Source organism: Euphorbia lathyris, chromosome 2 (genome assembly GCF_963576675.1).
Source record: "Euphorbia lathyris chromosome 2, ddEupLath1.1, whole genome shotgun sequence".
NCBI classification, from domain to species: Eukaryota; Viridiplantae; Streptophyta; class Magnoliopsida; order Malpighiales; family Euphorbiaceae; genus Euphorbia; species Euphorbia lathyris.
In genome coordinates, this window is record NC_088911.1 from 67919094 (window position 1) to 67934535 (window position 15442).

A 15442-nucleotide genomic window follows, 5' to 3' on the forward strand; every position below is an offset into this window, starting at 1 on the left:
GAAGTTTCCCACTAGTCAATATTTGGGTGCGTGCTATATCATACTCGGGTTTGAGTCCAACCAAACAACATTGAACAAATTCCCGTTCCTCTTCTTCTTTTATACGTTGGATATAACAAGAAACATAACTCGTTTCTCTTTAAAAGCTTGTTTAGAGTCATTATAATATTGGCGAAAAGAGTACAACTCTTTTGTTCAGCACAATAAATCTTTAACAGAAGACAAGTCTTGTTTACTAGCATATATGGACTTGAGATATTCCCATAGTACCTTACAGTGTCAAAGTGAGTTATAATATCATCAACAGTGGGATCTAAGTTTTTTTTGAATCATATTAAACAATTTATAGTACTACTACTCCTTTATCCATTTCTTTCTAGCCCCAACATCAGTTTTAGGTGGGAAATAATCAATCAAGTAATCCCTTAAATCATCACTATTGACAAACCTATCAATGGTTCGTTTCCATTGCCTATACTCCTTGGCACCCGTCAATTTCCTATCCGTAATTTTAGTATTACCTAAGGTAATTTCTGGGGTAAATTTCATCAATGGTGTACAACCTTTGCACCATTTCACACTTTGGTGTACGACCTTCATTTTGTCTCACTAATATGTACGACCTTATGGGTGACCTCCCAATATGGTGTACAACAGGTAAAAATGACCGGTCAACGTGCCACGTCAGCAGTTTGACCGATAAAAAAGTCAAAAATTGACCCACCACATATACAATTACTAAAATACCCTCATTTGGATTTTCTTCTCTCTCAACCCTTTTCATAAATCCACCATTTCTCTTTCTAGCCTCTTTCTCTAACGGGTGATGGAAAGTTTCTTCTGTTTCCTTGAGAAGCAACCAGCTGAAAGTTTTTCACCAAAACAACCGTAACTCGTCCATGGAAGTTCAAACACCAAAAGTGAAGCTGCTTGTGCCATCTTGGAGCCTTGTTTCTCAACACCAATGCTCCGTCTTTTTTACTGGACAAAGCTCCTGATGGAGAGTTCTCCAAATCGGTTGATTTTGTTGGGAAGAATGGGAGTAATGAAATGTTACCTGGAACCCAAGACATTCGGTTCATATGAAATGTGAGAAACCAGATAATTGCCAGCAGGGACCCTAGGTGAAACTTGTTTCAAATTTACTAACCTATTCGACCGACTCGCATGAGGTGGCCGTCCATTAAAGACGGTAAATTTGGTTCCCAGAAAATTCGATCTGGCCATAAACAATTATAAATGTTAATTACTTAAGCAAATAATGATTAGCATGGGAAATATTTCTCTCTGACAGGTTTAAGAGGAGAAATTAGAAAGAATTGCAGGAAAATTAATGCTTAACTGGATTGCTCATGTAAATATGTTTTGCTCAGTGCTAACAAAATAAGCTATCAATAAATCAAGTGGTATATCAATGGGCAAAAAACCATACATGAAAATATGATGATCCAAGGTCATTTGGACACATAAAAAGGAAGGGAAGTAGAGAAAAGAAGAAGCAGGATTATCAGGTAAAACGTGTTTTGTAAATAATGGTGAGAAAATGGTTTTGTAAATGTGTATGTAATAAATTCATCATTAATATTATTTATGTTGTTGGTAGAGAGCATAGTTGCGAAAGGCGAAAGGCGAGCCGAGGCGATAAGGGCAAAATATCGCCTTGTGGCGAGGCGACCGCCTCTCGTACGTGAGGCGACAAAAAATTAGAAAAACACAAAAAATAAAATCATAACTCAAAGCTACTAGTTTAACTTCTGAAGTTGTGAAACACACAAAAAAAAAATCCAAATCCTAATAACATATCATCATAATCCTAATAACACCTAATTCTTAATAATATATTAAACGAAGGTCCAACTTGCTTATATCCTCCAATATCAAATCAATGCAATGAGCTGCACATGGAGTCCACTATCAATTTGGCCTCTTTACCTCCAAAAGTTTTCTTGTAAAAGTTTTCCAATAACAATTAATAAAAGGTTGCAAACTATTAAATTGAAAATAAGAAAACTAATAATAAATTAAACAAAACTAATAAGAATTTTGCACAACACAAACAACTAATAATAAACTTGTAAAAATTTCACAAATTTTTATAAAAATTTGGACAGCATAACATTTAGACCAAGAATAAAAATTTGGGCAGAAAAGAAACTGGATGAAGTAAGAAAATGAAGTAACAAATAGAACAGAGAAGAGAAGAGAGAAAGAAGTATAGTCTTGTGTATTTAGAAACAGAGAAGAGATGAAGTAAGAAATTGAAATTATAAACAGAGAAGTGATGTACGTACCTGTTACTTAGATCAGTGTGGTGGAAGGGAAGTTGTTGAAATTGGCTGGATGAGATGAAGTGGGAGTTGTCGAAGTTGTCTGGAGGAGATGAAGAGGAGTTGTCGAAGAACTGGTGGAGGAGATGAAGTTCCATATCGTATAAATATTCTTACTTTTGACCTAATTTCACTTAATCTCAGGCGACCGCCTCTCGCCTTGCATCGCGTGGCGCCTGAGATGAAAAGGTGGTCGCCTTTCGAATTTCGCCCGCCTTCCACTACGGAAGGCAGAGGCACGATCGCCTGGGTCGCCTTTTAAGTGGTCAAATTTTGACCGGTCAAAATGCAGAGGTGGCGCATTGACTTCGCGTTGACCGGTCATTTTTACCCACTATACACCAAAGTGGGAGGTTATCTATAAGTTCATACATATTAGTGAGACAAATTGAAGGTTGTAAACCAAAGTGTGAAATGGGGAAAAAGTTGTACACCATTGATGAAATTTACCTGTAATTTCTGACTTTCTTACCGTATGTGAGCAAATTGACTTGGGAAAAAACACTTCTCACCCTACACCACAAAAGCCAGCCCAATACACTAGCAGCCCACAAACCAAACAAATCAAATATCTCAGTAACCACACAAAAATGCACGCAAGAGAGGCAGAAACCAACCTCAAAATAATCCACGACAAACAAAAACATATCCGTCAACCATAGTTATTAAAGGCGCAAGGCGCAACTTAAGGCGCGCGCCCGAGCGACTCAAGGCGCACAAAAAAAAGCGAAAAAATTCATAAATTCATAATACTAGTCACAAATAATCACAAATAGTCAAATACCAACAATAAAATCATAAATGCATGAGTTAAGTTCTAGTTAACTACTAAGGCATAATCATAAACTCATAATTCCGATTTAAAAGTTAAAACTAAAGAAAACACTAATAGTCTTGACTCTAGAAAACAACTAATCTTTAACTTCCTAGTCTTCCTTCCTAATCTTCATCGGAACCATAATCATCATCAACCTTGACTGATGGAAGCACCGTTGATGGAGGGAGGGGACCAAAATGTCTGCTGCGATATGTGGAGTAAAAGCTGTCGATCTTTGTCTGTCTCTGCTTTTCTTTTATTTTCTGAACTTAAAAAACCCTAAAATGCCCTCAACGGTAAAATACCCTAAATTACCCTAAGGTAGCCGAGGTGCGCCAAGGCACGCGCCTGGCTTAAGGCGCACCAAGGTGCACTAAGGCGCACGCCTGACTGACTGCGCCCGCCTTTGGGCTCCAGAGGTGCTAAGGCTGGAGCCTTAGCCGAGGCGCGCCTTTAATAACTATGCCGTCAACCAACCCAAACTCCAAAAGTGAGAACCAGAGAAGACTGCCTGTACACACAACGCATAGGAGGAGATGATGCCGAAAATCAAATTGTGCCGGCAAATGTGGATCAACGTGCCCTCACATGCTGGCGTGTGGACGGACCTTCTGGGATGGAAGGTGGTGTGTGAGACGCGCAGGGGATGAGAGAGGTGGCGAAACAGAGGTGTTTGAAAAAGTTACCGAAGGGCTCTTCCATGGCAATTTTTTTTTTTTTTTTTTTTTATGGGAATGGCAACTCATAAAAGTAAACCAAAAAACAGAGACCAAAACCATGCTTTGATACCATGTAAAGAATAATGTATTCTGGGTATTGATCATATGCAATTACATCTATATATATATATATATATACACACATATGGTGTGCTATACAAGGCAAGCACATAAATCATATTTATGTGATTCCTCTAATTAAGCTGCTAATAAGGAAGACAGTGGTAGACAGTAACGTCTGTAACATGGTGTGAAACTTAAATTGTTACCGCTAGATTGCAAAGGTGCAGTACTACTTGGAGAGGTTGTGTCCTGAGCACCCACTCACACACTTATATTCCCCAAACAGAGCTAGGAAATAATTCTCACTAGCATGAGTTGTCCATGCCTTGGCTCACCAAATTATAGAAAGCGTCCCAAAATAGAATGAGGGTGAGCCCATAATAATATTTCAACATACAAGAGAGAGATCAAATGAAACTAATTGACAAATCAAACCACTTAAAATTAACAAGGAACTTACAAAATATCATTAAGGCGCACACATGGGAACAATTGATGGAAGATTTTCTAATATAATTAGGCCTAATTCATCAACTGCCCTGAACTTGGCCAGAATAGTAGTTGGCTCCTCGAACTTTGAGAATGTCTCACTAGCTCCCTGAGCTTGCTTATTTCCTAACAAATAAATACTAAAGTCCATGATTTGAATCTGATATTACTGGCGTGAATGCCCAATGACTGGGAAAAAAGTCTTGACATTGGCATGTTGCATGCATTTACTTGCCGTTGCTTATTTCCTAACAAATAAATACTAAACTCCATGATTTGAATATGATATTACTGGCGTGAATTACACGCTCAATGACTAGGAAAATAGTCTTGACATGTGGCGTGTTGCATGCATTTACTTGCCACGTTAGATAAAGAATGAAAATTACTTTTTCTTTTTTCCTTAAAAAAATACAACGATAAAAATGGAGTCTTTCCTAATTTCAAACCGTAACTCCCAAATTCGATTTCTCTCTGTGTTGAACCCTTTGTTAGGATCCACCATTGTTAATATTTCTTGCATCCGTTTCTCAAAAAGAAAATTTCAGTTATGGAAGACAAGAAATCGAAAATCTTAATTCGAACAAAGAACAAAGAAGGAGAATAAGTAGAGCTATGGAAGAGGAAGAAGCAGAGGTGATATGAACAAAAAATTCGAAGGAGAGAAAATAAATCGAAGGAGAGCAAACAAATAAATTGAAAAGCTTCCACACTTAGCCCATTTCTTTTTTCTGTCATTATGGATGAATTAACGAGTTCACTTCAACACGGTATACCATAATGCATGTTGTTTGCAGATGATACTGTGTTGGTTGATGAGACGAAAGAAGGCTTGGAGAGGAAGTTGGAACTATGGAGACAAAACTTTGGAATCTAGAGGCTTTAAGCTGAGCCGAAGTAAGACGGAATATTTAGAGTGTAAGTTTAGCGGCGACAGAAGTAGGGAGGCATGGACAATCACCCTGAATGGAAGGGTTGTCCAGGGCTCGGATTGCTTCCGTTATTTAGGGTCTATTATTCAAACGGATTTAGAAGTTGATGGAGATGTTGCTCATAGGATTAAATCTGGTTGGTCGAAGTGGAAGAGTGCTCTGAGTTTCCTTTCCGACCCCGGTATGCCTAATAGATTGAAGGGAAATTCTACCACACGGCAATTATGACCTACATTGTTATATGGTATGAGTGTTGGGCAGTGAAACACTGTCGCATTCATAAGATGTCATTGGCGGAGATGCGTATGTTGCGATGGATGTGTGGTCATACGAGAAAGGATCCTGTGAGTAATGAAATAATTGGGACAAAAGTAGGGGTTACATCTAAACCGACTAAGGTGGTTTGCCATGTAAGACGAAGAGTGCTTGATGCGCCGGTTAGAAGGATTGAAGAGTGGCAAAAGGATGCAATGGTGATGGTTAGGGGAAGGCCTAAGCAAACTTAGAAGGATTGAAGAGTAGCAAAGGGATGTAATGGTGAGGGTTAGGGGAAGGCCTAAGCAAACTTGGAAGAGAGTTATAAGAGAAAGAAATTGAGAAATCTTACTGTTGCAGGTAAGAATAAGTGTGTGGATCAAGTGTCACGCGCCATTGATGGAGGGAGAGACACGCTTACTGTCACTAGGCGTCAGGTAGGATTTTAGTATTTATTTATTAGGAATTAAGCAAGTTAAGGGAGCTAGTGAGACATTCTCAAAGTTCGGGGAGCCAATCTACTATTCTGGTCAAGTTCAGGGAGCGGCTGATGTATTAGGCCATATAAGTATCTTCTGAATTGGTTCAATTAGATCCATCTGTAATACTTAATCCTTCAAAAATATTGGAGCTTTATATTGTGACACACAAAAAAAAAAAGCTTTTGCTCATGAAGAGCAGTATTATTTTGAAAGGTGAGTGGCTTACTTCACCTACCCAGTAGTTTTCTCAAGAGTTGGAAAACATTTGTTCTTAGTATGTTTAGTTTGTGCTTTGGCTGCTAACTCTTAAAAAGCAAATTAACAGAAGTAGAGTAAGGGTGAGCGCACTATTCTTTTAATATAGACCATTAACAATGTTAGAACTTACAAGAGATGAACTGATATGAAAATAACTAATTTTGTAATCCAACATGATAACATTACAAAACCTAGGAAGCACCGATCCGGGTACTCGTACGGGTGTGGGTGCAGGTACGAAAAACAACATTTAAAAGAAATATGAGACACGGGTATGGCAGGCACCCCAAAATTTTATATATATGAACCATAAATAACATTCATAAGTTATTATAAACCATAAATAACATCGATAATAAGTCATTAAGTTATTATAAACATTTAGCATCCATCATCAAGTTAAATCTGTTTTCGGTTTCTCTCTGTTGTGGCTTGCGATACTCAATCAAAGATCAGATGCTTTTAGGTTAGGTTTTTTTAACTTTTAATTTTGATTTTTTTTTGGTGTGTTTTGAATTTGTGTTTTTTGAAGTTTTAGATTTAATTTCTTTTATGTACATAAAAAGGGGCGGCTGCTATATTTTTTTCTTCTTTTTTTATTAGGGTTTTATTTCATTTTTTTGTATATCAACCCCTCTTTCTTTTTGTATAAATATTAAAAAAACCCTATGTTCTATCTAATTAACTCAGCAGCAGTGTCCCTAAATGTCCTGGTGTGTCCCAATATTAAAAAATAAAAAAGAGGGGACACTTATTTTGGAGTGTCGAGTGCGTGTCCGGGATGTCTGACACTTATACGTTAACCTCCTATAAGTTTCGGTGCTTCCTAGTACAGCCAATTTCATTGCATAAAGTCAGGAGACAAAACTTTCTTACTATTTGCAACTCTATTCGGAGTCTTACCTATATCCATTAAGAGAATGTTGAGCTTTAAAATTGGTGTTTTATTGGCATCCAAATGGTTACAAAATATTATCCTGTTAGATCTTTTTTTTTAATTTTATGTTTATTAGTTCAACTTGGTTGCATTTGGCCCCTAATATGAAAATTCTAGTTCACCTTTTCTCTTGCAGTTATCGAGTGTACTGGTTTTCATGCAACTGATTCCAGAAGAAGGGTCTACCGAGCACGTTTTTCTTCAGTTATTGAGAAAGACATTCTGAAAGCTATAGATAACGTTGTTCAACCCAACAGAAATGAGGCATTAGCTGTAGATGCTCGGCAAGAGATTGATTTGAAAGTTGGTGTTGCATTCACAAGATTTCAAACTAGTTTTTTTCAGGGAAAGTATGGGAATCTTGATTCAAGAGTTATCTCGTAGGTTCTCTCTTTATCTCTCTCTTATTGTTCTTGACATGTGTTTATTCATAATTTAAATGGCTCATTTGTTATGAAATTCATACTTAATGAATCCCTTTTAAGTTAGGAAAAACTTTAGACTAGGAAAAACTTAGACTATTGGGTGCACTATTGGATGTTCTTTGCTAATATTTATGTGATGATGTTATGGGATCTAAATATATGGTTTACATTTACATATATAGAATACTAATAATAGTGTCCATGTACATAGTGTGGTGGATGAGATTAATGTCTATACACATGACATTGTTTTTTCTTGTTTAAATATATAAGCATATGATTTTCCTCCCATCTCATCTATGATTCAGATGATAACTAGACAACTGATTCCTTGGCAATTCCAAAAAGAAAAATGTGGATCTACTTCTTGGCTATATGGTTGTCTGATGACAAAAGATCGAACTTGAAAAGTTTTTCATGATTGATGTTACCTCCTACTTTTATTGCTTGCTTTCTCTACTATAGGTTGTCCATGAGCAACAGTGTTTCTTTGCATCTAACCAATTCTCTTGTCACATTAGCTTTCATAATCAAGTCCTTGCCTTTGCTGCAAACTGTACTTGCTTAAACCATATGAAGTTAACAGTTTGCCTACTAGGCCATTACACATAACCTTGAGTTGATGCTGGAAGTAAATTCCTTCATTAGATTTCAAACTTAAATGAAACTGAGGGTGAATATTGGACCAGAGGGAGCAGTAGCGGCATCAAAATCTGGTTCAAATTGGTTTCTTGTTTTAAATGCTTTTGTTTGAAGACATCATCTTTGGGTGTTTACCTTTCCTACTGTAGCTATCACTTGAAATATTGTCAAGAAAGTCTATGATAAAAGAATTTTTTTATGCATTTGATAAAGATCCTGCAACTGATGTGGGCCTTTTAGCTCAACCAGCCCAAAGACCAAAGGAGCTGATAGTTTATACATGCAAGAAGAAGATTACATAGGCGCAGAATGGGTTTTGTTACTGTAAGTTTGTTATGCATAGGGGTGAGGTGGCACAGTTAGTTATTCTCTTTGTTAGCTGGCAGGTCTAGAATGTTTATTTAGTGGGTTACGTTTTGATTGAGAAGCAGGCTGTTTTTGTGTATCTTTTTGCAATGATTTGCAGGGCTCTGATTTAGGGTAGAGAGGGAAGTTATTTCGTGTGGAGGCTTAGCCTACTTCTTTGTAATCCTTCTATCTTACCGGATTAATAATACGAATCAACCTTCCCCTTAAATTTGCAAGTTCATGATTTATGTTTTGTATTTCTTTAATCTGAGTTTCTATCATTTGGTTCCATTGCTGGGAAACCGATTCACTACATATCAAGAAGAATGGAGACTCATTTTCAATCTCAGGCCAAGCTTATCGAGGAGCACTCTGAAGTTTTGGGTTCCGTTCAGTTACAACTGGGTGCTATCCATAAAACCATGAATAGTATAAAGAAATACATGGAAACCACCCAATAGATGGAGCCATCGACGACGGATGTCGGAGCCTGAAATTCCTGCCATGCGTTTTTCAAACGCAGCCAGAAAGGTGAGACTTCTTCCAATCAGGAAACTCTCGTCAGCCTGAATCATTTTGATGGCAATGTTGTCTCCTTGCCCAAGACTTCCTATTTTTTCCGTGTCGATCCCTCCGCCTGGGTTTCTCAAGGCAGAGGTATGAAAATAACTCTTGCTCAGATGTGTATGGCCGGTGTCGCTGTAAATTGGTTCTCACGAATCATTTGAGACTTCCCTCAGTTCTCTTGGGATCACTTTAAATTAAAGTTGAAAAACCATTTCAGAATGCTTTTGAAGAATTACAACGTCTCTATCCATACAAAACGGTGGGAGAATTTATTGAGGATTTTGAAAGAATTATTTGCTTTCATACCCAAACAAACCGAAATTGCTGCCATCAGTTTCTTCTTGGGTGGCCTTCGAGACAAGATCCGCACATGGGTCCCCACCCTGAAACCTCAAACTTGTGACGAAGCCATGGAAACAGCTCGTGACGTCGAACTCTCTTTTTGTGTTCCTGGCCAACTACCTAGAGACTCAAACAAGACGATGACTAACAACCCACATGCTACCCACATGACTAATCATATGTGGAGGGTTAAGGATTTGGGTCAACTCGACTGTAGAGAAACGGGTACTGGAATGGGTCTTGTGAGAACAAATACTCTTGAACCCTTAAAGCATCGATTGCCAAACACTGCATCGCCCCAACTTCTTCCTCCACCTAATCGCAATCTAGGACCTCGGCACACCTTAGTTCGTGAGTTGGATGAACGACGCAAGAAGGGGCTTTGTTTTAAATGAGCTGAACTGTATAGCCCGCAACACAAGTGTAATTTGGGCGAACTCCGGTTATCAGTATAGGAGAATCAACTTTTTTTGGAGCCAGATGATTCTTGGGGCGACTATGTCGAAACCGACGCACACAGGGACAAGGTGGAGGGTGAATGTAATGCTTTGGAAATCTCTTTTGCCTCTACTTGATCTCCTGGAACTTTCTGATTGGAAGGCAAGGTATGTGGAATTCCTGTTATCCTTTTGATTGACTCTGGTGTGACCCATGATTTTGTTTCTAGACAATTAGTTCACTCTCTGGGGCTTTCAGTTGATTCTATAACACCCATTAATGCCAAATTGGGTGACGGGCATCACATTAATGATGAGCAGCGTACTAGTTTCACGGTTACTTCGAGAGTTTTCGTTTGTGATGGATGCATTGATTTTTGATTTGGGGCCTCTGGATTTGGTGGTGGGAATGCCATGGCTGAATTCATTAGGGGATGTTCTCCACAATTGAAATAAGAAATCGATGCGCTTCACTTTCAACGGAAATTTGGTTGAGTTACAAGGTATTGGCAGCTTTACTCCAACCATTCCGGCTCTTCATGTTTGGCTCGAGGGCAATCTATATTGTCTGTTTGCTGGAGAAAATAGGGCAGCAACTCTAACCTCTGCCTCACAATGTCAAGCTTGTCCGCGGTTTCTTAGACTTAATGGCGTACTATCGGATATTTGTACAAGATTATGGAAAGTTAGCTAAACCATTAACTGAGTTGACTAAGAAAAACTTCTCTTGGCCCCTCAAGCTCAAACATTCTACTCCTCTTTTGGCTTTACCAGATTTCTCCAAAGACTTTTGCATTGAGTGTGACACCTCGGGATGTGGGATTGGGGCTGTATTAATGCAAAGAGGCAGGCCAATTGCATATTACAATAAAGCCCTCTCTTGGAAATTCGACCAAGTCAGCTTATGAGAAAGAATTGATGGCACTCGCCTTGGCAATTCAATATTGGCGTCCATACTTATTGGGTTGTCCGTTTACTGTCTTTATTGACCACAAGACCGTTCGACACCTTTTGCAACAACGCGTGGTTACAATGGACCAGCAGAATTGGTTAGCAAAATTAATGGGATATTCCTTCATTGATACTTACAAGCCCGATACCCAAAACCATAGTTATTAAAGGCGCACCTCGGCTAAGGCTCCAGCCTTAGCGCCTCTGGATGATAGAGGCAAACACTGTCAGCCAAGCGCGCCTTAAAGCGCCTTGAGCCACTCGGCTTCGTTAGGGCTGTTTAGGGTTTTTTTTAATTCTTTTATTATCAGCCATGGATTAAAAATAAGATGAATGGCTGAGATTAGTTTTGAAAATAAAAGAAAATAGCAAAAACAATGTATCGATACTTTTCATCGACCTCAGTAGATCCATTGCAGACCAAAAGCTCTCTATCCATATCGCAGACATCAGTAGCTCTCCATCCATGATGATGATGATGATGGTTCCGATGAAGATTAGGAAGGAAGACTAGGAAGTTAAAGATTAGTTGTTTTCTAGAGTCAAGAAGACTATTAGTGTTATTAATTATTCGAACTTGAACTTTGGTCTTTAGTTTTAACTTTTAAATCGGTATTATGAGTTTATGATTATGTCTTGGTAGTTAACTAGAACTTAACTCATGCATTTTATGGTTTTATTGTTGATATTTGACTATTTGTGATTATCTTGTGACTAGTATTATAAATTTATGGTTTTTTTTTGTGCGCCTCGTGTCGCTCGGGCGCACGCCTTAAGTTGTGCCTTGCGCCAAGGCTACAGGACCCCCTTGCGCCTTAAATAACTATGCCCAAACCGAGCAGTTGATGCCTTATCTCGGCAATGTGAAGAATGTGACTTTGGCGCCTTGCTTTCCTTTCCCAGCTGGGTAGATGGGGCTTCAATTGTTGCTGAATCACAACAGGACCCTCATTTGTGCTCTATAGGGGCTGCCTTGACTGCTGACCCTTCTTCTAAACCTCGGTTTGTGTTGCGTAATGGAGTTCTTTACCCGGTACAAGGGCTGGTCATTTTTTCCCAGTCTAAATGGTACCAAATATTCTCGAGGAGTATCATGATAACAAGACCGCGGGCCATTCTGGTTGCTAACGTACATATAGGAGAAATATATCTGATTTCCATTCGGCAGGGATGGTGAAGCAAATCCAAAATTGTGTGATGCAATGTGCAATCTGTCAGCGGTATAGCTCCTCTTACCACCCTGGGATGGATGGGCAAACTGAGGTTGTCAATCGCTGCCTTGAGTCCTATTTACGTTGTTTCGCAGCTGATCAGTCCCGTTTTTGGTCTCATTGGCTTCCTTGGGCTGAGTTCTAGTTCAACACCACATACCATATCTCTACTGGTACCACGCCTTTCGAGGTAGTTTATGGCTGACCTCCCCCATCGTTTCTTCCCACAGGATGTTCAAGTGGAATATGTTGCCTGTGATCTCATTGACTGTGATGAAGCCTTAAAGCAACTTAAAGAGCATGTGCTACACTCACAACAACACATGACACTCCAGGCTGATAAGCATGCCCAGCTTCTTTTGTAGTCGGGGGCTAGGTTTATTTGAAACTTAAACCTCACCGCCAACAATCAATGTCCCGTCGGGTGTTTCCTAAACTTTCAGCTCGTTTTTTTGGCCCTTACCAGATTTTGTCTAGGTTGGTCCGGTTGCTTACACGTTACAACTCCCTTCTTCTTCTCATGTTCATCCCGTCTTCCATGTTTCCCTCAACGAATCTGAACTTGCTATTTCTCCTGAAAAGATTTTGGCTACTCGTATCATTCATGGACATTCAGTTTATCAATGGTTAATCAAATGGCAATCTAAGGGGATCGACGAGGCCACATTGGAGGATGAGTTTGTGACGCACGGTGAGTTCCCGACTCTTAGTCTTGAGGACAAGACTTCTTTTGAAGCAGATGGTATTGATAGATATCCTGCAACTGAAGTGGGCCTTTTAAGCTCAACTAGCCCAAAGATCGAAGGAGCTGATAGTTTATATGCGCAAGAAGATTACATAGGGGCAGAATGACTTTTGTTACTATAAGTTTGTTACGCATAGGGGTGAGGTGGCACAGTTAGTTATTCTCTTTGTTAGCTGGCAGCATAGTTGTTAAAGGCACAAGCACGCTAAGGTGCAAAGGGGTCTAGGAGCCTAGCCGCAAGGCGCAAGGCGAGGCGCGCGCCTTAGAAACACGAGGCGCATAAAATAAAATAAAGTATATACTCTTTTACTAGTTAAGTATAAACTAAAAAAAGACACTTATGACCACACAATCAAAACAAAACCACATAAACACATAATACTAAATCATAAATGTCAAAACACCAAATTAAGTTGATACTTAATAGAGATACTAACATCTACTTAACGTCTTAACTTAAAATACCTAACTATAAACTAATGCTACTAAACTAATAATCATTCATTATCAATAAACAAGAACACACACAAAAAAAAACTAATAATCATCATCATCATCATCAAGATCATCCTTCAAATTAATATCGTCCTCTCCATAGTATCCTCCACTATTATTTTCATCTTCAATTTCCTCCTCTTCATTTTCATCTTATTTAAATTAAAGGTTAAAATTAATCTTATTTAAGTTAGATTAGTGGTTGAAATTAATCAAACAGTTATTTAGAGAAAACTGTAAAAATAAAAAAAAGCCTAAGTAAAAACCGTCAGGCGCACAAGGCTCCAAGCTCCCAGGCGCACAAGGCGAGTGCCTTTTGTACAGAGCCTCGTTTTCTGGGTTCAAGGCTCAAGACCTTGAGCCTTGACTGAGGCGCGCCTTTAACAACTATGGCTGGCAGGTCTAGAATGTTTATTTTGTGGGTTGTGTTTTGATTGAGAAGCAAGCTGTTTTTGTGTATCTTTTTGCAATGATTTGCAGGGCTCTACTTTTGGGTAGAGAGGGAAGTTATTTCATGTGGAGGCTTAGCCTACTTCTTTGTAATCCTTCTATCTTACCGGATTAATAATACAAATCAACCTTCCCCTTCAATTTGCAAGTTCGTGATCTCTATTCTGTATTTCTTTAATTTGAGTTTCTATCAGCATTCTTTTAGGCATACCCATCTAGCTTCTTTCTTTGTATGCATTTCTGTAACAATATCACATATATATTTGTCAAATCGAGATTCGACTCGTGAATCGAAATCATCATTTTGTGAACTGTGACTTGTAACTTGAATCAAATCGAATCTGACCGTGAGATTCGGTTCAAATTCATAATATTATAAAAAATAAAATATTTACCATGTTGAACTTAAATTATTATCAATAGTCTAGACTTGCAATTTTAATGTCAAAAAAGAAAGGGTAATTAATTTATTAGTCCCTATATTTTGACAAAACACAATGTTTAGTCCCAGTATTTTAAAAAACACACGGTAAAGTCCCTAACGTTTTTCTCAGTGAACTGTTTAGTCCCTAACGTTTTTCTCGGTGAACTGTTTAGTCCCTACCGTTAGACTCTCATGAAGATTCTGTTAGTCAATTTGGATTTGCATTCTTCTTTTCCTTTCCTTTAAACTCTAATGCATCTGAAATTAACTTTGAATGTTCTTCTTGATTTTCTTCTTAATCGTTCAAATTCGTAAGCATTGGGTCTTTCTCTTTCTTGTTCTCCATACAAATAGCTTCTTCTTCTAAATTGGATATCCTCTTCTGAAGTTTGAAGGTAAATAGTAAAAGGTAATTTAGTCATTTCCAAAGTTATAAACGGTAAAAAATCTAACAAACAGACGAAAGAACTAAACAGTTCACTGAGAAAAAGGTTAGGGACCTTACCATGTGTTTTTGAAAATACAGGGACTAAACAGTGTGTTTTGTCAAAATATAGGGACTAATAAATTAATTACCCAAAAAGAAATCATATCAACCAAGTAAATACAATCCTAACCAAACTAATTCACAAATCGGACTCTATTTAACTTAGTGGAGATGGAGAGTATGAGTTTTCGACTCTTTTTTTTTTTTTTTGCCTTGTTATCCACTTGATAATGATGGAATGGAACTAGTTTGAGTTCGTTACATAATAATTCTGTGTAATAAATGTAAGCATGCCTAAGTCAACTAAAGCATGCTTAGGCTGCTGTAGGACTGTTATAGGCTGCTGTGGGTCTACAATGTCACCTTGATTGAAGGAGAACCTTGTATATATATGTGTATTGCTCTTAAGTAAAATATATCAATGTAGTCTCTAAATCTACATGGTATCTCATGTTTCCTAGTGTATTACATGGTCTGTAGCATGGTATCAAAGCCTTATTTTGGCTTCTGTTTTGAGATTCCAGAATTTGTTTTGGGTTTTATGGTTAGAAGTTTGTACTTTTGGGTTGTTTCTTTCAGCATTGTTATCTGCCTTGTGAGCACTGTTTGGACTTACGGTTCCAAGTCTCAGTTGTTCTC

General features: G+C 38.3%; 1 protein-coding gene across 3 annotated transcripts in view; it reads left to right on the forward strand.

The window, feature by feature from the left end:
- The window catches only part of LOC136218527 (DNA topoisomerase 3-beta), a 57037-nt gene that overhangs the window by 13414 nt on the left and 28181 nt on the right, over nt 1-15442 (forward strand). For all 3 annotated transcript variants that reach the window (XM_066005449.1, XM_066005451.1, XM_066005450.1), the window contains one exon: nt 7416-7659. In XM_066005449.1, coding sequence (XP_065861521.1) covers nt 7416-7659 — 244 coding nt within the window. The remainder of the gene's footprint in view (nt 1-7415; nt 7660-15442) is intronic.